General features: G+C 43.0%; 1 protein-coding gene across 8 annotated transcripts; it reads right to left on the reverse strand.

Annotated features, from left to right (window-relative positions):
• Positions 1–57: 57 nt before the first annotated feature.
• On the reverse strand, positions 58–22,131 carry tjp3 (tight junction protein 3). 8 transcript variants are annotated; one of them, XM_052074733.1, is made up of 29 exons: positions 21,891–22,131; positions 14,929–14,985; positions 14,170–14,294; positions 13,382–13,484; positions 12,122–12,452; positions 11,386–11,489; positions 11,096–11,294; positions 10,935–11,010; positions 9,797–9,900; positions 9,630–9,711; positions 8,754–8,906; positions 8,549–8,661; positions 8,177–8,267; positions 7,557–7,642; positions 5,984–6,080; positions 5,695–5,783; positions 5,427–5,499; positions 5,093–5,172; positions 4,894–4,987; positions 4,659–4,815; positions 3,907–4,015; positions 3,609–3,828; positions 3,096–3,397; positions 2,921–3,000; positions 2,552–2,762; positions 1,812–1,912; positions 1,155–1,712; positions 732–790; positions 58–648 (listed from the first exon to the last, which is right to left on the reverse strand). In XM_052074733.1, the coding sequence occupies exons 2-29, from the start codon at positions 14,974–14,976 to the stop codon at positions 525–527; spliced, it is 3,969 nt and encodes a 1,322-aa protein (XP_051930693.1). In that variant the 5' UTR covers positions 14,977–14,985; positions 21,891–22,131; the 3' UTR covers positions 58–524. The 8 variants fall into 8 exon arrangements, with proteins under 8 accessions (XP_051930693.1, XP_051930690.1, XP_051930688.1 ...); XM_052074730.1 differs by lacking the exon at positions 21,891–22,131 and adding an exon at positions 18,887–19,129 and having other exon boundaries at positions 8,754–8,870; XM_052074728.1 differs by lacking the exon at positions 21,891–22,131 and adding an exon at positions 18,887–19,127 and having other exon boundaries at positions 5,427–5,490.
• Between the last annotated feature and the right edge of the window lie 1,202 nt (positions 22,132–23,333).

Below are 23,333 nucleotides of genomic sequence, written 5' to 3' on the forward strand. Positions count from 1 at the left end.
GAGCGTGCAATCATTTTACCCAAACCCCTTTAATAGATCCAGCTCAGACACGTGATGTAGATTTTCAAAACATTTATTAAAAAATAAAAAGATGGTAAAAATATAACAGTCACGTTAAAATGTAGAAAAAAACCTCCCATCGTTAAAACATCTTAGCACATGTGTCTCAGTGTAAAAGTTCAGTCTTGTGGTAATGCGTTAAATCCTTCCTGGCCACCATAGTTTGATGTTTATAATATATTGGGAGATTTTAAGGTTTAAGGTATTCTTTGTTCTTTTTTTTTAAACCAAAGCAGTTCCTCTGAGGTTTGATATGCACTCAGTCCCTATCCACAAGTAGAAAAAAAACATCCTTTAATACAGAGTTTACATTTAGACCAAGTTTCACCTTAAATTGTGCTACACAGTACTTTTTAAAGTGAATCAGGCATTTATATAAAAAATTGAGTTACGATTGGGGATAACTAACATAAAGTGTCTTGGAGTGTCTTTCGTTGTTCGTTCAGACTCAAATGGTGGCTTGTCTATAGTTCTGTCGCTGGACCCCATTCGATGTCCTCATCCTCATACTCTTCATCCTCTTCAGAGCTGTTGCTCCCGCCTCTGATCTGCGTGCGTCTGACCTGGACCGCTTGGTGATGTGACACCCTGTTAACATGCAAAGGAGGCGAGTGTCAAACATCTGCAGGTCCTGTCTTTTTCCCCCTACGAGTGAGCCACAGGAGACTTACATGATGAACTGAAGGGCCTTCTTCTCCTCCCCTTGCGTCTGCAGCTCTGCCTGTCGGGCCTGAACGAGAACAACAAGTTAGGTCTGGCCTCAAGTAAAACAAATAAAACAATAATATGCCGTATATCATCGTGTCAGCATGTGAGGCCAAAAGAATTCCAGCTCTGGAATGCTCCCATCAAGAGCTTTAATGTGATATGTGACTTGTTTTGGTTTGTTGCACACTGACTTCTTATGTTACAATCGAACTTTTCCAAATATTTTTGTCCGTGTGTCAAAACAAAAGAGCATAGTGAGAAAAGAATTATAGATCTGGAAAGCAATCTTGATGTGCTTTAATATGACATGTGACATGGTGTGGTTTGTTGCACATTGATTTTTAGGCCTGATCTTGTGATGATCAACCAAACCCAATGTCAATTACCTGCTCTAATTCCTTCTCAATGGCAGACAGACTGGCTTGATGTGGGCTCCCTGGCTGCTCACCCCCATACGGCTCGCTGACAGAGTATGGGTCGGGGGCGATAAACTCCGGGGGTCCGTCCGACGGAGTGGTGGGGGCAATGGTGTCGAGGTGGTTGAAGTCTGAGTCTGAAAAACTGCGGTGTGAACGAACATCGTCCGGATGATGCAGAGGCGGGCTGCGGCTCTGGCGACGGAGCGTGGCGGGTTCCGGCACGTGCATCAGAGGTGGGATCTCTCTGCCTCGCGAGTACACCTCGGCGTAAGGCTCGGGATCCAGCTCCTCGTCGGGACTGCCCCAGGTAGGTTCGGACGAGCGAGCCAGGGCAGTGCCGGACACTCTTGAGCTCCTGGCCGCGTGCTGACCCGGGTAGGCCTCCTCCAGTTCCTCGTTGTCCGTGTAGGCTTCGCCGTCTGTGAAGGCCTCGCCGTCCGTGTCCTCCAGGTCACTGGCGGCGCTGAGGTAGTCGGACTGAGTTTGATCCAGTGCGTCCAGGTCCTGTTCTCCACCGCTCTCCAACTAAACAAAGATCCGCACATAAATCTATCTACACAGACCTTTTGCGCAGCATGATTGTGCGAAATGGAAATTCAACACAGCAAGGTATATGTGGCTTACCGTGACTTCAGAAACCCAGACTGGTTTAGACTGTTGGTGGCGAATCTTGTCCTTTAGAGCCTGATACCAAATATTGGAGCCGGGCTGCAAGTCAACGCGTGCTAGAGGGAACAAATAACAAATGACTCCTGACAGATGGAGAGAATCACTCTTCTGAGGCCGATGACGTTTTATGATCTAACAATCAAACAAATGCATCATTTTACAATCTGAGCATTTGTAGGTTCCATGTTTTGAAAGCATCTTATCACAGAGCCGACGCTTTTTAATTCATCAAATTCATTCAACCCAAAAAGATGACAACTGACTGCACACTTCACATTTGATAAATTGATTGAACACAGAACTGCTTCAATAATTATGACTAGGACACAGACTCAAAGAGACATTCATTCACTATTTCATTTTTAAATATGCTTCAACAAAACATCTTTTAGTATCTCATGTTCTCTCTCGCAATTCAGTGATAAAAAAAAAACGATAGTTTAAAATATATATATACTGTATATGTACAGGTAAAAAAAAAAAAAAAGATATGCAGTGTTGTCTTTAAATGATAAAGGCTTTGTGGCTATCGTTTCTTTTTTTGGCGGGGGGTGTTAGACAACCGAAATGGCTCTCCGTATATTTAAGATTGCCAACGCCTGACGTAGAGAGAAAAGGAAAATCCCACGAGAACTGTCCTTAATCCTAATTAATATCTGCAATAAACACACGCGCGATGTATGTTATTGATGTACCTGAGAAAAGATGACTGCAGTCTTTCCTGAGCTTGAGCGCCTGCGAGTAAAGGCGTCTGGAGCTTTTGTTGGAGTCGGGATTGTAGCGCTGCCTCATGGCTTTGACGTCCTTGCGGCTGTGCGGGTCCAAGAAGATCACCATCGGGTGGTACTGGATGTAGTTGAGCCTCTCCACAGCGGTCGGTGTGATGTCCAGCAGGGGGTGCTTGTTCTGGCAAAGGAACAGGAATAAACTTAAGCAAGCCACCACGTGGAGCATGCTGCACACGCGCACACGCGCACACACACACACACACATTATGGAATTTATTTTCATTTGATGTGAGTCGTCTTGGATATTAAAAATAACCCCTGAAATGTTGAACTCACCTTTTCAGCTATCTTCCTCACGGTGTCCAGTTTGATAACCGTTGAGCTGCTGTCAACGCCCCCACTGCGAGGAACCATCTCTGATGAAAAGAGGGGGGGGGGGGGGAAGAAAAAAACCCCACAAACAGTCAGGTAAAAAACTTAAGGTATAAAAGTGCTAAAAAAAGACACCAACCAGCTATTTCATATTCATCAGGCATCTCCCTGGCTAGTTTCTCCATAGCGATATCGTTAAGAGGACCCAGAATGACGATGGGCCGCTTGAAATTGGCTTCTCTGAGCAGGACCCTCTCGTAAGCCGGGAATTTGCCCTGAATGGTGAGCTGCAGGAGGTCGTCCCGTGAGCGTCGTGCGTTCTTCTCGTTCTTTTTGTTCCCCCTGAGGCCCCGTAGTTTCCAGAACTCAGCCCTGGGCCCCGACACTGGCTTTTCACCGCTCACCCTCTGCGCCTGCTCTTGGCTGGCCAGCACTTCCGCCCTGATGGATATCGACCACACCAACGTGAGAAAGAAAAGTCACAGAGTAGCTACCACACAGGCTCTATTAGTTTTGCTTTCATACATTTCTTTTGATTTTCTTGAAACTTGATTTGACAATGTAACAGTCGTTGACCGGTATATAAAACATGAATGCAGTTTGACTGGATCTGAGGGACGTAGTGTGATAGTCGCTCATTTTCCAGGCGCACCTGGTCTGGTTGGGGATGGTGCCTTTATCGAGCTCGTGCAGGTCGTTGCCCATGCGGATGGCCAGCCAGTTGCCCAGCTTCCCGCGGTGCATCGTGTCTACCACTCGGAACACCTCTCCTCTCGTAAAATTCAGCCCGATGGGATGATCTGTCTCGTGGTCATAGTGCGTGCGGATGAAGAAGTTGTCGCCCAGGTTAGACTTTATGATCTTCTTATAAACTGAAGAGGGAAAAAAAACATTGACCATTTAAGGCGATGGGACGCAAACTGGAGCTTGTTGTGGTAGACTGCACTTACTGTCCATCTTATTTTGAGTTTGAATCGCTACCCTCTCTCCGCTCTTGATGTTAAGCAGGAAATTTGCTGCCTCCTCTCGAGTGAAGTGGCCAAAGTCGGTGTTATTGACCTGTGACAAAGGGAAGGAAAAAAAAACTCCTGTCATAGTATGTAATATTATTCCAAAAATGCATTTTGACAAATTGTCCCTGTCCCCTACCAGCGGTTGAGACAAGAAACGCCACAAACACCAGTTGCTGATATGTGGTATACACATCTTAACAAGTGAAGGATGTCTGCTGGGATATATTATGGTTACATCTGCAGCGGTTGTGAAAATGGTTCACGAATAAAGCTGTATTGTATTGTATTGTATTCCCTTTAGCCTCACTCCATCTAGTGGATACATCTCGCAGGTGCACCTTATACTCCGGAGCGGCTTATAGTATGGAAAATAGGGTGATTAAAATTAAATACAAACTAATACAATAAAAATGAAGTTAAAAAAATTCCAGATATTTTTATGTTTTTAACGAATATCTGTTTATTAATATATTTTTAATTTCAATCAAAAAACTTTTGAAATTCAAATCAACACAGTGCAATCAAGACTATTGGTAAAAGCTGTAAACTACAGCTACACATTGTTATTGATATAATAAATATGTTTCTTTAAGTTGAAATGAAATAAAATCAAACAGCAACCATTGCCAAATTAATTAAATCAAAAGTGACCGTGTCTCTGGTCCAGGCCAGAGCAAAGCAACCCTCACCTTCAAAATCTGGTCACCCTCTTTCAACCCCCGCTTGTACGCGGGGCTGTTGGGCTGCACCCCTCCCACAAAGATGCCGACGTCGTTGCCACCCACCAGCCTGAGGCCCACGCTGCCTTCCTTGATGAACGACACCGCCTGCATATCGGAGCTGTACCTGCAGGACCAGAACCAGAAGTGCTGAGCTTTAATGGGGTCGTGCAAGTTGGGAGGCCGAGACCTGAGAGGGACTCACCCTTGGGGGGATGTCGGGTACGAGTCTGGAGGCAAGGAGTAGATGGGCTCTTCAGCAGGCTTGGCGGGAACAGGGGCCGGTGCTGCTGCTGGTGCTGATGATTATAATGGAAGCATAAAAAAGGGCGATTCATTCTTTCTTTAATAACAAAAAAAAACCCCAAAACAAAACAATGAAAACCACTGAATGCGGCGCTTACAGCTGACTGGTGGATTGCTCCTCACGGAGATCCCAGATCTCATGGTGCCACCATTGTGAGGCACATCGGGAGCACTGTTACTGTATAACATGAGATTAAAATAGTCGAAGGAAAAATTTTGAATTCTGGAAAAACTAGACCTGAAAAGTCAAATGAAACTCGTCAAACCATTGCCATCATGCCATGTCTAATCTCCACAAGTTTGCTTTTTTTGTTACAAATGAAGAAAAAAAAAAAGAAAAAAAAAAAAGAAATGTCCGTGCGTAATATTTGTTTTCATTTTCCGATGCATTGGTTGAAATCTTTTTCCACTTTCTAGCTGGAAAGGTCGTACCTGCGTCGGCTATCCCCGCGGTCTGAGCTGCCCGACCTCCGCAGGTGCGACAGATCGTCGGACTCGGAGGAAACTGAATGTTGTGAGGAGACCACAAAAGATCCTGTCTTCACACACTAGCTCACTCACAAACACATACACACACTTCTCTACACTGACACACACATACAATCATTAAACACACACACACGCATAATTCTTTCTCCCATCACATCATCGTCACGCACACTTGCCACCCTCACACAAACACATTCACAATTCGACTGACCATCAGGAGGAGGTTGCACAGACAACGAGACTCGGCGGGCTGGCTCCGGATTCAAATCGACCGAAGAAGACTTGATCTCAGGAAGGACTCTGCAAGCAGTGCAGGGGGAATTATATCATTTCAGCAATACTTTAGTCGACGCAATTTGACATCTCTTGGAGCCATTGTCTCCATTTAGCTGCACAAGTAATGCTTATTCCCGGAGAAAGCACAAAGTTAAAAATAGTTTGAAAGCACACTCCAAAGACGCTAAACAAGTATCATACATTATTTGGGTAAAAACTCCCACCTGTATCTGTTTTTGGCTCTGTCTGACTTGTCGCTGTCCGTTGAATATCTGCGAGGGGCAGACCCATAACTGTCCTCCGAATCCGACTCGGACGGAGCTGTAAGGAATCACACTTACACACTTACGACTTTGATGTCAAGATGGCACCCGATTAGGCAGCCGTCGGCAAGTGCTCTCATGAGCCTTGCTTTTTTTTTGTGTTTGTTTTGTCACTTTGTGTTTGTTGTTACGTCGTGTGGACCTGATGTGGACTTTTTTCAGCATTTTTTGGCCATGACATTCATCAAGGAGGAGACTCTGTGCTTGGTGGTTGCACCTTCTCGACAGCATGGGTATACCAGAACTGTTTTTGACTGGGAGGAATGTCGCTTGTGTCTTGCGCCTGTAATGGGCAGCATTTTTCACAGCCCCGCTTTGTTCAGCGGAGAGATCTGTGCTGTTGAACGGTCTGCGGCTGGATGGATGTAAGTCTTGACGAGCCGACGATGAGAAGAAAGGAGCGTCAGCGCGGAGCGCTGATGCGGATTTGGAATTGGGAGTCGCGGCTTGGAGTTTGAAGCGGATTACGCGAGACAGGAAAAGTGAACTAATCTCTTTTCGTCAATGGACACTACAGCTTTGTTGTTTGCTTTCAAAACTTAGCTTGTAGCAGACGTGTGCACATTTTTCAGCATGGCGTCTCTGAGCCACCGGTGAAAGGACTTTCATCCTCTCCTCTTTCATCTATAACTGCTTCAGACTCCAAAGTGTATGCAGAAAAGTGGTGAAGATTGCACGACTGTCTCTGTGTGTGTTGTGTTATTTTTGTTATTTTGACTTCAAAATGGCGCCGCGAGAGTGGCTGCCTTTCCAGCAGCTCCTATATTTTGTTGTTCTACTTCTTCCTTTCATAACTTTGCTGCTGTGAATTGGGAATTTCTCCATTGCGAGACTAATGAAGGTTTTCTTATCTTAAGCGTCAGATTTGCATGCGTACATTTACAGAAATTCGATGCATACCTTCATTTACAATCACAATTAATCGGATTAACATGTTGATTCTTCATTTCTATGCAACTTTGCTAAGGCTTCAACATTTATCCATCTAATTCATTTTGCACTTGTAGCCATTAGTGTTGTGAGTGACCGATGCGCCCGCCCTCTATATGGATGAATATTCAGATTTCTTGGATGTAATTTTTAAAATGTTCTGTAAAGCGCTTTGTTACAGCTGCAGGAGTTGTGAAAAGCTCGATATAAATAAAGCTGTATTGTATTGCATTCCTTTAGTGTAGCTCCATCTAGTGGATGCATAGCAGAATCGCAGCCACTATGGGAGGTTCTATTCTATGCGCCTTATAATGCAGTGCGCCCTTTATTTGTAAACAGTTTTAAAATAGGCCGTTCATTGAAGGTCCGCCTTATACAGCGAACACGGTCATTTAAATTGATCATATTTCAAGTTTTGCGCAAAATAAACCAAAGGATTGCATGTGATGATTTCAAATGCGTGGCTCCTGAAAATGTTCATATTAAATTAGGAACCAACTGCGCAGTCTGGTTCCGAAAAATCTCCCAATGACTTTATGCTCACCTCGACGTGGCGCACGGCCGACCGGGACACCGGAAGCGCTGTGCCGCCTAGTTTCCGGCTGAGAGGAGAGGTCCGCCGGCAAAGCTCTGCAAGAGACAAGAGGGAGGCGGGAGTGAGGGAGGAGGAAAACAAGTCTCAGTTACATTTGGAAGGACGGGGAGTGGGCTTGTGGCTAAAGTGATGATTATGGTTGAGGGAATATTCACCTTTGCGTCTGAGGGGACTCCTCTCTTTGACTGCTTTGTGATGACTATTGATCAATTTCAAGTATATATTGAGTTCATATATTTATAGTCGAGTCATCTGTTTAATCAGTACGTAGCCACATAATGCAGAGGGACATGTTCAGTGAAAGTCACTTTTTATTTCAGCGGGTCACACATAATGTTACAGCCCCAAAACACACAAAAGTCCAAAAAAGCTACAATGTGATCACACAAACACGCATGTGAAAAATAAAAACATTCACAAGACAGATGATGTAACTTTTGTGGAACTTCAAAAATAAAAAGGGTAAATTAAAGTATAGTCATAAAAACAGTTGCCTTAAGTGGACTCAAGTGTCCCAGCAGGGTGTTCAAGTGGGTGGGGGGAGAAGGGGACGACGCCTTCATGTGTACCTGTATCTGCTGCTGCCGTACGAGTCCTGACTGTAGGCGGCGCTCTGCCTCCGAGGAGGTGCCGAGCTGCCTTCAGACTCCGATTCGGAGTCTGAGAAGGGAGGAAGACAACTCGATTAGCAGGCATCACCATGCTACTCGAAATGCATTTTTGTCGAGCTTATTATGGATATTAGATAAGTTCACCCAATTCTGGAGTTCAATTCAAAAACTGAAACTCATTTTAGAGATTGTTTAAACCTATTGAGCAGGCTTTTCAGAAGTATTCCGTGGTCAATATCATTCTGATTGTCATATGACATTTTGGAACGTCTTGAGATGGTGAATTGTGAATTAAAATGCATTAAAAAAAACTGTTTTGAGTCTACCGACCTGGGGGAGGGACTCTCAGGGGAGAACTGACCCTCCTTGGGGTCTCCTGGCGCACCAGGATGGGGGAAGGTCTCAGGCTAGAGTGGGACAGATCAGCAGGAATAACTCTGGGGCTGACAAGGAAAAAAAAAAAAAAAATTAAAATCAGAACCAGACTGGCTGACTCTCTGATTAATGTTCTCCCCGAGTAACAATCAAAGCTTACTTATATCTGCTGTCTGAGGCGCTGTGGTCGGAGTCAGAGTCTGTCACGGGCCTGCGGGGCTTTGAGGACGATGAGGCGGGCCTGGAAGATGTATAGTTCTGGATGGCGGGTGAGGACCTGGGGTTGGGCAGCATGGACAAACCAGACAGGCTTCTGCATTAAAAAAAAAAACCCAAAATGTATCATCTCAGCATTAACTGTCATGCGAGTTGACTTGTGTGCGATATGATTGTGATAGAACCTAATACAAATATTCCCAACAATCATTTTTGCAATCAGGACAGACTGAGCCAAAACCTTTGGATCTATATCTATGCCGTGGCAACACAAAGTGGCAGTTGTAAACGCATTTCGCGCTGAACCGAATCCACTGGTTTTGACGCCGCGTTTAGTCCTGGTTTGGTGAAACTATCACAAGCCAGAGCGGTCTCACTATACATGAGTGGAGCCATCTTGGATTGGATTAAACTTTATTGTCAAATGTACTGTATGTGAATGAAATTTCTTCCCTCTCAACACAAAACAAGAGGAGCCGCTGCGAGTGTCCGCGCCGCCATCAAAAGAAAGGTTAACAAAAAAATACAAAACTACACATGAGACACAGACAATCGTGCACTCTTAACCACTTTGCTGCATACACTTTGTTGTCTGAAGCAGTTACAGATCTTATTTAGCCACCGCCGCTATTTAGACACTGATAGCGCAGCGAGTGCTCACGTACAGCACACACGGCAACTTTTAGCCTCGAGTGGACGACTATTCTAGAAATGCCGCATACTTTCCCACAAACCTCCAAATTGTTTGACTTTGTAGTATCGTGTGCCCCCGGAAATAGTGTAGGATGCATAGATCGCGTGCGCATTCCGTTCAACTGACTTGTATTTACTGGAGTGGCTCAGACTGTCCGTCCGGGTGGGAGGCGGCGAGGCGCTGCGGTCCGACTCGGAGTCAGACGGGGCTGCGAGAAACAACACAGAGAACGTCAAGGACGCACTGAGTCAAGAGCCGGCCGGACATGACGGAAGGACTCCTGCGGGGCTGACCTCGGCGAGATGCGTAGCCTCTTGCTGGGGGGCGAGTCAAAGTGGAGCGCACGGGGGAAGAATCCCTGGATTTGAGCACCGAAGGAGGAAGTTCTGCTCTGACCCTGGTGTCAAACCGAGACAGGAGGAAAGATTAACCACAAAGCTCAACCAAAGTGACACGTCATCCGCCGACGCAATCTCACGACAAAGTCCGGCAATATGATGCAAGATCGTTATCCATGCAACCATTTTCCATAGCATTTGTGCTGTGGGCGTGGCTGGAGCCAACCGCAGCTGATTTTGGCCACGAGGTGGAGTACACAACTCATATTGTATGAAATATTTGTCAATAATATTACTTATTGTCGATAAAAACAGTGACAAACAAATGTACATACAGTATACTGCACATTTAACAGGCTGATCGATTTGGGCAATTAAAAGGTAAATCAGAAAATAATTTGACATACATATATCATGTTTCATTTATTGTATCCAATAATATTTTCTTTATTGTTAAAAGAAAAAAAATGCTAAATAAATATTTACATATATTGTGACTAACCAATACAATACATCCTGATTTATATTGGGCTTTCACAACAGCTGCAACAAAGCGCTTAACAAAACAGTTAACATAAAGTAAAATAATAAACACAACACCGAAGATAAAACACGGACAGTCGTGCAATCCTAACCACTTTTCCCTCCTACGCTTTGTTGTTCACATCAGTTTGAGATGAAAGAGAGAATCAATTATCGATACCATTTGAAAACAAGAATCTTTTATTGAAATGAATAATTTTACAAATGCATTGAACAGTTTCTCTGCATAAAATAATTGGTCACTTCATTCAAAACGAATTCCTTCATGAATAAAATGACCTATTTTACAATAACATTTAACCTTTTATTTTCCGTAACATCCTGGCCCATCTGTCTGTTTTAAGAATCAATGTTGACCCCGCCCCGAGTTTTCAACGAACCAAACATGTACAGTATGTTTTTAGAATGAGGGAGGAAGGCCTGTGCAGAGTCAAACCCAAGACCTCTTGACTGTGAGGCGCACACACGCTAACCACTTCGCCAAATATGGAGTAGCACAACTATAAATCTGACAATATCGTTCTTAGGAGGATTATATAACTAGGTGTACCTGTGCATCCGTTTCTCTCTGGTAGGATGCCGGGATGTTCTGTGAGAAGGTGAGCGTTCATCCAAGTCGGAAATGTCTACAGAGAGTAAAAACAAAGAAATCACGCAAAACTAAAAATGTTGTCCATTATTGCTGGTCAACTCCTTGTCTTTTCGTCTCACCCTCCATCTCAGAGCTGCTGTCTTGCCGCCGTCGCCGCCGCTCATCCTCGCTGTTGGGGGCGCTGTCCTCCACCTCGGGGATGCTGACCAGGAACTTGCGGTGATCGCGCAGCACCGTCATGGTCAGCTTGCCGCGGCTCTTCTCCACCAGGTGCTTGGTCTCCAGCAGGGAGAGGTTCTCTGTGGTCATGCCGTTGATCTGGTGGGCAAGGGGGGAGGGGGGGGGGGGGAAGAGGCGTGTGTTGAAAAGGAACTGATGGCAGCGACTGGCTGCTCTTGTTGAGACTCACCTTCAGAATCAGGTCGCCTTCTTGCAGGGTGCCTTCCTTTGCTGCCAGGCCCGTTTCAGTCATGTGCTTGATGAAGATCTGACTGCCCAGTTTCAAGCCGTACTCTGCGTCGCGAGCGTGATCACACGAAGGCAAGTCTAGTTATTCTTATCAATTTATGGATTTAATTATTCGTGTAAAAATGTGTAAAAATCTGACACGATAATCATCAATTTACAATAATGTAAAAAAAAAAAAAATCTCGCACAACTGCAAAATCACAGCTGCAAATCTAGCTCTTCTTTTATTTATAATTTTTTGTGGTTTTATTCTTTGCTCTTGGTTATAAGTGTCCTTGAGTGCTGTGAAAGGCGCTTACAAATAAAATGGATTATTATTCTTATAATTTTTCTCCTATCATCTTAAAAAAAATATCCAAATCATTCTTGTTACAGTACAACTTTTTTAAAAGACAATTTTAATAAGTCTCATCAGACTTATTAAAAAACAAATAACCTCAACTTAGTTCTTTTTCTTGTAATTACCTCCAAAAAGAAAGACTTTAATCTTACAGCTTTATTCTTTTTCCCAGGACTACCCAAATATCACAGTAATATGTAAAAAAATCTTTGGCTCTGTTAACGGTATTTATTGCCAATCAAAAGCAAACCTTCTTTACCATCATTTACGCAATAAAACCCAACTTTATGATGGCAACCTTTTCACCAGTAAATACATGTTATTTTATTGAACTTACCATCTGAGATTTTCTTTTTAACCAGCGTGGTTCTGAGGGGCTTGTCATCGAGGTCGTGGTGCGGCAGTCTCTTGTACCCCGACGACATCAAGGGAAGCGTGCCTCCGTAGCCGTTGCGGTCTGGCGAGGAGCTGCGCGCCTGCGCGTGGTTGCGATCAGGCGAGGAGCTTCGAGCCCGCATGTGGTAGCGACTGGCATCTCTATTGTCGCTGGCGTCCGAGAAGCGTCTCGTTCTCCTTGGGGGGTCTTGGTCCAACAGGTTGGAGTGGGAGGCGGCCCGAGTCGGTCTGTTTGTAGCAGGGATCTGGATCTTGCGAGGACGTTTCACCGTCTAGTGGGAAAACATCGTAAGGAAGGAGGAGCTGATGAAACAAAAGAGTCAACGGGATGAGTTCATGAATAACGAATTTGTACACCATAACTCCAGTTTGAAGGCTTTTTTTTAAAACTACATTTTTCTTCCGGCACACAACATTTCTGTGGAATCCACTATCCATCCATCCATTTTCTGATCTGCTTCATCCTCGCGGGGCATGCTGGAGCCTATCCCAGCCATCTTCGGGCAGTCGGCGGGGGACACCCTGAACTGGTTGCCAGCCAATCGCAGGGCACACAGACAGACCCGAACAACCATCCGCTCACACCCAAGGACAATTTAGGCTGTTCAATCAGCCTGTCGTGCTTGTTTTTGGAATGCGGGAGGAAATCGGAGTACCCGGGGAAAACCCACGCAGGCAGTGGGAGAACATGTTAACTCCACACAGGAAGGCCGGAGGCAGGATCGAACCACGACCTCTTCACTGTGAGGTCGACACCAGGCCGCCGGAATCCACGAACCAATTTTCAAAATACTTCGTTATACTCAAGTTGAAGTTGTCATCCCAACCAGATTTAGCATTTTGACAATGTCATTTTTAGGAAATCTCACGTTGCGACCAAAAATGAGCTGAAATGCCAACATCACTTTATACAGAACCAGTAGATGCAAACACAAAGCTCAGATGTGACCAACAGGCGTAGAGAGATTCGATATTCTACTGACATAAGCGGACATTAAAAGTGGAGTCAACCGTTTCTCAAAAATGGATGCTCATGGAGCAGCTAATATCGTTTAGGCCACTACTTGGCTGGCTTGAGAGAAGGTTTGACAAATTTGGTCCACTGCGGATGCCAGAATGCCACATTAAAAGAGAAGAAAACATTTTTCAGCGGGATCGGGATGCCAACTGACACGTGGTCATCTTGAAATACGGTACTCACTATGTTAGCCGTCTTGCCACAGGACTTGAGGGTGTGGATGGTGAAGTTGGAGTGGACGTTCTCCATGGAAACCCCGTTGACCATAACGATCTGGTCTTTGTTGCTGGAAAGTGAAAAAATGTATCATTGGACAGACGGACATTTATTTTTTTTTATTATCGCAACTCCACATTAAAAATTCAGACTCACGGTCAAATCAAACCATATTTCTTTTCAGAGGCGGCCTAACTTTTTTCCATTTGCGTTGGTATTTGTGTTTTGTACTTTACTGTATTTCATGTTTGTATGTTATACAAGTATGATTCTTTTCCAGTAAAGTAATCTTGACATGACAGGTGCCCAAAATAATATGCACAGTGTTGCAGGACTACATAACGGTCCGCAAATTTTACAGCGTCCTTTTTTTGGAAGCCTGAGGCGCACACACCTGTGCAATAATCATGTCCGTCTGTCTCTCCAAATAGCGTTTTGAAAGTTCACACCTGTAAAGTGGATGATTTATCTTGGCAAGAAAGTGCTCACAAATTTAGATTTGTAAACAATGTACCGTATGAGAAAAGTATAGGACCAAAACAAAAGTGGTGCATTTATAGATTTGCTCCTTGCATGTATGCATTAAGCTAGCTAACTTCCGTTCGCTAGTTTAACTGAGTTTAACATGTGAATGGTATCACTACGTTGCAGATTTTCACCCACTGTGGGTCCTGAAGGTATCCTCACTGATAAACAGGTTTCACTATTTCTAGTATTTTACTTTGAAGAGACACATTTTGTGTTGGTCCACTTACAACAAGCGTCCCATGGCCGGTCCATTTGGCAGCACGTCGGACACGATCACCGCCGTATCGCCGTTATCCAGATGAGCTTTGTCCCTGCCTCCAGATAGGGCAAAGCCAAAGCCCAATTTGGAATCCTGCCACGCAGAGAGATCGGAATGAAGGTGGGAGGACGGGAAAAGTATGCAGGTGGATGCGGGTGACAGAGTGAGCACATTCCAGCCCAGCTGGTATGCACCAGCGAGCGGTCGACTGCTGTTAGTTAGGGTGTGCCTTGTGGAATTTCAGCGCAAGGTTTGTGGAGACAAACTGCTAGCTGGTAATCGTGTACAAAATATTGATATCGCAATGTTTCCGTTTGGAGATACGGCATCGCTCAATGCCAGTCAATTATTGATTTGCACATGAGACAAATGTGGTCCTGTGTGTCACCCACGGCGTATGATCATAATAAAGACCGTTTTGTACGTTTAATGTGCAAAGAGAAAACAACCATTTATATATTTATGTAATGCAGATTTGTTTTGTTGCCAATACAAAGAATATCACACAATAGCCATGCTTGTATTGTTTAGCAAAGCACTTTGACCTCGATTCACAACGATTTCAAATATGACTGTCGACCGAAAATGAACTCACCCCCCCCCCTACAATAAAGTAAAAAAAAAATGACAATATGGTTCGTGCTCGTTGACCTACGAGCCTGCGATTCCCAGCCCTCCTACTCTCGCGCAACTGCAACATGCCGTCCGGAAGCAAGCAAGAACTTACTTTGTTCAGTGTTATTGTATGCTGCTCCCATATCATTAGCTCCTCCATGTCTGACTTCTACAAGCACAAAAAAAAACAACACAGCGATGGTAAGAAAAGGTAACATTTAGTATGGGATACTTTGCATCGATAACCCCTTACAAAGAGCTCCAGAAAAGCCGGAAGAATGTGCCAAACGCAGACTGAACACCAGTCCAATCTGGATGGACCGGTATGGTGGCGGCGGTGTCGGTGGTGTGTGAATGTGTGTGTGCTGCTGTGTGTATGAAACACCTGAGGCTTCGCAGTAACACATACTGTAGATACACAATAGAAAAACTCCTCTTTCACTGATATCTTCAAAGGATGAGTTTCTCCTAAATTTTAGATTTACTATAGGGTCAACAAAAATACAATGGTGAGCAATGTGTGTATAGATAGACAGATAGATAGATAAGGGTTGCACAGTAATTGGAAAAGCATGCGATAGATATTTAAATGAACATAAAGAAATGACATTATTCGACCCCCCCCCATGTGGCAAAACAAGCGAGTTAAATGTAGCGGTCGTTTTAGCTCATTCATTGTAATGTCCCGAGATATTGTTCACCTATCGGATGGTGATGTGTGTACAGTCTCTACTGGACTGGTCAAATTCAGATAAAAGCATCCAATTCTAGATGAACTTTATTGCATGGGCCATTATCACAACAATGATATATTTTTCACTATTTTCAGCAGCGCTATGTGAGATAGATTAGATAATCCCATGAATCCAGATTAATTCGGTTGGTTAATTAATTATTTTTTTAATTAATTAAGACAGATTTTAAAAAAATCATGGCATCATACATCCTGCTCAAAATGCTCACTGTGTGACTGCGAGATTGCACGGAAGTGGAAAAAATTCCCTCCAAGGTGGCAGAGGCGTCTCAGGGTGCAACGCCGCCGGGCACAATTCTGCCAACTTTAAAGGACCCTGCCAAGTGTGTTGAGCTAGTCGACCGTTCCACGGCCAAGACAAAATCACACTGGTCTTCCTGAATCGGAACTTTCCTAAGGACCCTCCGCTCCAGCACCCCCGAGGAGTGTGATCCATCTATAGTTGGAACGCACCCTCTGAACAACTGTTACCGAGCAATCGCCTCCTGAGGCCCGATAGCCTCACCGGTTGGGGTCCAGCAACAGTTTCGGGTGGCCGCAATCGGTCAGCCGCCACAACAATGGAGGGGCGAACATGGTCCACTCCGACTCAGGAGTTGACTACTCCAACTGGTATCGGTCTGAAAAAAGTGGTATCGAACATTCCTACTAACTACTCCCTTCGTGGCACCTTGATAAATCATATCGAGCGTAGCTTTCTAGTTGATTTGAAGACGCTGACGTAGGCCGATACTGACATGGTAAGAAGAAACAACAATGACGTTGAAAAGGGACAGTTGGTAGGAAGAAAAAAATTTGAGTAATTGCACAGAGCACAGGACGGGGACAATTGTGCTGGTAGATGTGACCACAGTGAACAGTAGGCCATTTGTATGTCAGTATGTTAATCATCAACTTAAACGGCAATAAAAATGACCCTGCTGCTCAAACAGAAACAGATTTTTTTCTCCCCACAACCTCGCTATTTTTTCAAAGAGAAAATTGCCTCTCTTAGCACGAGGCATTCGTTGACTAGTTCCATTTTCACACACAACTTTTATTTTATTGTCCTGTAATGAAAAGAACTTTGCCCTGTACCTGGATGGTGTTTTGTACAATATACAGTAAATCTTAAATAACCTACCGGTAATGTGTATCTAAAAATAAGTTGCACTCCAGTGTTTAAAAAATAAATAAATACATAAATAAAGCAAAGCAAATACTAAGTACAATAATAAAATAAATTCTTGCATAAAAAATATCTATTTAAGCTAAAAATATCCATTAAATATTTATGACATAATTTTTAAAAATTAAATTAGAAAGTAAATAAACAAATAAAAAAGAATACCATTGTAAATACACTAAAAACCCCAAAACAATTAAACACCTAAAAAAAATTTTTTTTAAATAAAAATCAAGACTGAGTTAAAAGCCAAATAAAGCAGAGAGACAAACCAATAAGAAATGTACATTGGAAAAGTAAAATTATTTTTAAATAAAATGGAAAAAAGAAAGACCAAGTAATGCCAGGAAAAATAAATAAACAAAATAAACATAATTATAAAAGGTGAAGTAAAATAATTCTTAATTCAAAATTAAAGTATCATTCCATTAATCATAAATTGCCAGATGCCAACCATGTGTCTGAGCAAAGGCAAAGTGCCTAAATAAAGATACTACACTAAGAAGAAAATTTCGCAAGTCTCCAGTTATTTTATATATTCCTCAACAATATTTGGGAAGAAAAAAAAGTATAAGCAGTTCCTATCAACACATTTCAAAATTTGAGTTCAACAACCACAGTAGCAAACAAGCACGCAAGATAACCCAATTCGAGTATGCGCCATGCTTTCGTTTTGTACAACTGATTTGACATTTGATTTCAATAACGACGACGACTGCTCAATTCATAATCTTCCCCAAATCTTTACCAAATCCTATTTCTTTGTCTTTTTGTGGCTTTTAACAAGTCGTGTCAGGTTGCCGTTTTTCTGCACTCACCCCGTGCTCTTTGAACCTCACTTCCATTTCCCGCTGGGATCGCCAAGCCCAACAACAACACTACTACTAAGGCACAACTGGATGATCATATTCCACACGCAAACACAACCCACAGGGACATTCGTCTAGCTCCAGAAACCTGATCCTTCACGGTGACGGGCAAAAGATATGACGGGCGCTGGCATGGGGTGGGAGGACTCACCTGGGAAGCGCTCCTCCCTCCCCCAAGATGCACTTTGACCACTCATGCGGCGACTTCCTCGTACACTCCATTAAACACTGAATGACCACCGGGTCAAACCAAAGACAACATAGTTGACTTTTAAGTCACTCTGACTTGAAAATACTGTAACACAAGGCGACTGAATTTAAAATACCAAAAATGTTTTTCGGCGGATAACAGAAGAATCCGTTCCCGCTGAAAAATGTGCAAATAGGCAACTTCTACAATGCCGAAGCATGAAAATGTGATGGTTCAAGGTTGACTTTTTTTTGTGGGGTTATGGTAGTCTTATTTTAACTTGATTTTTTTTTTGGGTGGGATTATTCATGATAATTTTATTTCTACGCATACATTTTAAAATGCGCAGCTTTGGGGGGGATTTAGCAACATATGATGTGACTGGAGTTGAATAGTCTTCTCTTAATCTGCACATTTGAGTGGTTTTATTTCAAGATGCAGAATTTGAGTGGATTTACGGTAGTTTGTTTCATTTTTTTTAACAAGTAATAAAATAAACAGTCTAAGATGCATTTTCACAATCAGCGTTGAACAAGCTTGCCCTATATCATGTGCAAGAGACACCTGTGACAACTTACTCTGCCAGTGCAGTGCTGCATGATCATATTACGCTATGACACATCCATATAGTTTATAAAAGTTTTGTTTTATGCGTGGTTCGGTATTGGCGCAACAGTGGCAACTACTCTGCCGTCCAAGCCCCAGTAGTCAAATTTTTTTTTTATTTATTGGGGGGGGGGGGGGGGGGTCCTTAACAATAAATAAATAAACAATAATATTTTTTTAAAAAGGACCACAACAATACCGGTAAATTACCAGATCGCTAAGCAGTAGCATTAAGCATCGCAGAATTTTAGCAAAATCCATCCAGGCTAGGTTTTGTTTGAATGTTGAGCCATACTTCTCTAGAACACTTTTGTCAAACTTGTAATTGTTCCACTTTTTGTGGGTGAACTTTGCTGAAAAGCTGAGTTATCACTATTTGTATCCTCCCTGCCCCGAAAAAAAAAGGTTCTACATCAGACAGTGACGAATCATTTTCCATTGAATAGTGAGTATGCTAAAACAAATGTACCAACAGCTCAAACTTACGGGCACCACCAGCAGAGGCGGCGGCGGATCCGGCGGCACAGCACCAAAGTGCTTCATTAATTTCATCCGCTGGGTCGCCTTCATGACGAAGATGAATGCCAACCCTGTTGTCTTACAGGCGGCAAATCCAATTGACGACCAGACAACTTTTCAAGGTGAAGTTAAAAAAAAAACACAAAAAAAAAACATTCCGATCTCAGTCCATGCCCTTTGGATTCATCACAGTCTGCTCCAAGTCTCAAAGGTATGCAAGCTTCTCGGCTCACTTTGAGACTTTTTTCCCACAAGGCTGATTTGAGTGCGCTGGGCGCTATGGTTACGACGGCGGAATGAGAGCGTTGGACTGTTAATAATTGAAAGGCTGTTTGCCAGAGTAAAGCTTCTCGGGTGCCTTCACAGCACACAGGAAGTCGTGATCAAAGAAATGTTTACTATTCCATACTAAGAACATTTGTACGTGACACACTGTGAATGACGCGACGGCCTTGATACTGCCTCATTTCATTGCCATTGTAACTGTCGTCTCAAGCCAAATAAATCAGCTTTTTGAGATCTGTTCCCAGCGCAAACACCCCCAAACTAGCATCCCTTGGAATATATTGAAAATTCATCCCAATTATGTGCCAGTTTCACCGAGCAACATTCGATTTGGCGTATGTGTCTGTCAGGAAGACGCATTATCAAGACTCACAAACCCTGTCTGAAAAGAGATTGGAAATCTGCCATTTGGGTTTTAAGCAGCCATTTTGAGGTGAGATGCCAGTGTCATTAGATGAAAGTGAGGATTTTAATTTTTTGGCATTGCAGAGGGATGGAGCACGGTGGCCAACTTTGACGACTTGCCATTAAGCCTCAAAACAAACCCCAATTCCGTCCACAAGGTCAACTCTTGACCAAACATCCGTTTGTGATGGTGGTCTCATTCTGAATAGACACATTTTGGTTTGAAGCCTCCATTTTGGCCATTTGCAATCATCCTTCAAACACAAATTTCTTCAAATTGTTTCTGTTTGTTTCCAAATTTAAATTACATAGAACAAATGTCTTCCGAATTGCTTAGAAGTGATTCACGGCCGCCCATATTGGCAGAAGTACACAGCTCCTAAACACCATTGCGGTTTCCTTGAACGCACAGCTGGCCAATCCTTTTATTCATTCACAGCTGGCACTTCATTATTCATTCAAGGGGAGTAAACGGATCCGACAGGGACTACTGTTACTAAAACAAACACTTGAATGAATAAATGTCATGTATAGTACAAGTCCCTCCTCTTTATTGCATCACAGCCGGGAAGGGACCAGAAAGCCACTCGTATTGGTGCTCAGTTTAACTATGCTATAAAATTCAAGGTACAAGATAACCATGACACATTTAATAGCCTAGAGGTGCACTGGCTAAGCGTGACGTAATCTATTCCTGACTTTCGACGCGAGTATCGGCATGAGGCTATGAGTGGTCGTGCTACTAGAATCTAGTAGTTCGTAACTAGATGGTAACTAGTAACTAGAATCGAGTAACTAGATGGTTACAGAGCGTGTTTAGAATGCAACGTCACTTTTTTCTATTTTTTTCCCCAAATTTTTTTACACTCCCGCCACATAAGACGTCATCTAGGCAAAAAGCTTTGACATGTATCAGTTTCGGCTTCCAATTGGGGCTTATTTGGCCAAATACCTTCTGTTCAACATCATACATGGAGTCTTGGGAAAAAAAATCGTATGTCCTACTATCCTGTAAAGATTAATGTAAATTCCTAAAATAGTTTAAGTTAAATTGGCCCGCACGACTGATTGGGAAAGCTTGAGGCAGATTATTAGATTGACCTGGCAACACAGAATCTGAAATCTTATTCAACACACACACGCACAAAATCATTCAACTACATGTACCGGAAGTACTGCGGCCAAAATGGGAATATCCATCGAGTTTGTAGATCACTTAATCCTATTTGCGCCTCGGATGAGCAGACGCGCAGCTGACTCAGGGGCAAGAGGAGAGTTGCACTTTGGCCTGGTCGCCCGTCAATCACAAGGCACATATATAAAACAACAATGTACACCACACACACTAATGAGCAAGTAAGAGACTTCAGTGAAACTAGCATGTTTTTGGAATGTGGCACTCAAACCCATTTATCTTTCAGAACTGTGTGGTGGATGTGCAAACTGCAAGTACACGGTTTCACCCGTTGGGATAAATTGTCAATTTCATGAAACAAGTATTTGAGTTTAGGTAACCGCAGCGAAGACCGTGCTGGCACTGACCACGCAAAAATGGGTCAATTTGACCCACACCATAACAGGAGGGTTAATCAACTATCCATATGTAGAGAGAGTGGGGAAAGTAAGTGTAAGCAACAAATAATAATAATAACATATATTCATTTGCCCTTTCTACCCTTGTGATGGATGAACGATGACACAAAATGGAGGTCGTCAATGCACAAAATGTCACTACCATTGTTTTACTTTAAAATAATCAAACGGTGGAGGTGGTGAAGAAAAAGGGAGGGGTATGTACGGAATACAATTCGACAGCTGTTTTTGAGTCGAAACTATTGTGAAACTCGTTTTGAGGCAGGTAGAAACTTGCGCCGAGTGCTTGGAGAACCAGAAAGGCGAGAAGAGGAGGCGGATGAGGAGGATGACGGGCAGTTGTCGAACATCACATGGACTGCAAACGTGGTTACAGACCAATACCCAAACCAAACTTTAAGTTCCCTGCTATGCAGTCCAAAAATAAGATATAATTAAACTAACAGGGTCTGTCACACCAAAAAAACATTTGAAATTGATAGAAGGTAAAAGAAACATCTCATCTACACTTTCGTCACGTGTTCCGTGGACGAAAAACACTTCAAAGGTATTTGAAGAAAAATGAAATATCTTTAAAGTGAACAAACACGACTTATTCTCATAATTTGCTCAATTTATTAATCGTTGTTTAATTTATTTATGGAGACGACTGTGAGCTATTTTGACAGGCGAAAGAAGCTGGTTTTACCTGTAATATTTCCGGATTGTACACCGATCCAATTTTTCGTCGAACCCGCTCCCGCCGGGCAAAATCCTCCTTCAAATGTCACTCGCTCACTGTCGTTGGTTTGTGCGATTGACAATCAAAGTTTTGGCGTGGACGTCTCAGCACGACATCACCGTGCTTACTTTTAAAACTTCCTGGCTTGTTAGGACAGGTAGAATTGACGCGGCTGGCCGCAAAAAAGGGCGTGGTCTTAGATAGTTGCGGAAGTAGTCACACAGTGTTAGAGTGCTGTATTTTTATTTATTTATATAATTTAAATGACTTCAAGACAAGATTTATGACTTGAAGTGATAAATGTTGATAGTGAACGATTTATAAGTTGTGTTTAACGCATTCCCATTCCGGGGCAAAGAATGTCGTTCCAAAGATTGCAGTAGTTAAATTGAATTGTAGTGTCACATTGCTTCCAGAAGAGGAGGGTAAAAGTCAAGGCAAGAGTGGGACCTGAGCTCCCTGAATTGGCACGTGAAAAAATAATTCACAGAATTAAGCACACATTAAATTTACAACCTTCAAAACATGAAGTAGGCAATAATAATAAATAATAATCTTTAACCGATCCATCCATCCATCCATCCATCCATTTTCCACCGCTTATCTGGGGTCGGGTCGCGGGGGCAGTAGCTTTAGGAGGGAAGCCCAGACTTCCCTCTCCCCAGTCACTTCTTCGAGCTCTTCCTTGCGGATCCCGAGGCGTTCCCATGCCAGCTGGGGACATAGTCTCTCCAGCGTGTCCTGGGTCGTCCACGGGGTCTCCTGCCAGTGGGACATGCCCGTGACACCTCACCAAGGAGGCGTCCAGGAGGTACCCTAATTCGATGCCCGAGCCACCTCATCTGGCTCCTCTCGATGTGGAGGAGAAGTGGCTCTACTCTGAGCCCCTCCCGGATGACCAAGCTTCTCACCTTATCTCTAAAGGAGAGCCCGGACACCCTGCAGAGAAAACTCTTCGGCCGCTTGTAAAATAATCTTTAACCCGGTTTAGTAATTTACAAAATGTTCAGTACAATACATTTTTAAAGAGCATTAATTACATTTAATCTTTAAAAACACTTTGTTTAAAAATGTGGTTTACAATAATACATTTTAAGGAATAAAAACAGGTTTTTGGAGCTGAATACATTTCAATGCATTCATAAATGTGATCCTTGTGAGATTCATTTTTTTAAAGATTGTACTTGGTGTAAAAAGTGACATTTTTTGTAGTTTTTTAAAAATTTATCCATCTATTTTGTAGCATTGTAAAACAAAAGAAGTGTTAGAAAACTCCACCTCTTCCCTCACTGTGGGAGCTGTGTGACATTTTGTCAACTTGAGTTTTAAATCTCAATGTTTTTAAGACAATCGTGGGAGAAAAAAAGATTACACACATTTGAGTAAACCTGTTTTATTTTTAAAAAAATA

The sequence above is a fragment of the Hippocampus zosterae genome, chromosome 8 (genome assembly GCF_025434085.1).
Source record: "Hippocampus zosterae strain Florida chromosome 8, ASM2543408v3, whole genome shotgun sequence".
Lineage (NCBI taxonomy): Eukaryota > Metazoa > Chordata > Actinopteri > Syngnathiformes > Syngnathidae > Hippocampus > Hippocampus zosterae.

Bases quoted from the DNA above. Each gene is read 5' to 3' on its own strand.
- tjp3 (XM_052074726.1), bottom strand. From the start codon at position 18,970: ATGAAGGCGACCCAGCGGATGAAATTAATGAAGCACTTTGGTGCTGTG. The intron at 8,907-9,629 runs GTCAGTTGAACG...TTTTTAATGCAG, and splicing joins AGCCACTCCAGTAAATACAA to AAGCCTGTCTGGTTTGTCCA. The intron at 3,829-3,906 runs GTAAGTGCAGTC...TTCCCTCTTCAG, and splicing joins AACTCAAAATAAGATGGACA to TTTATAAGAAGATCATAAAG.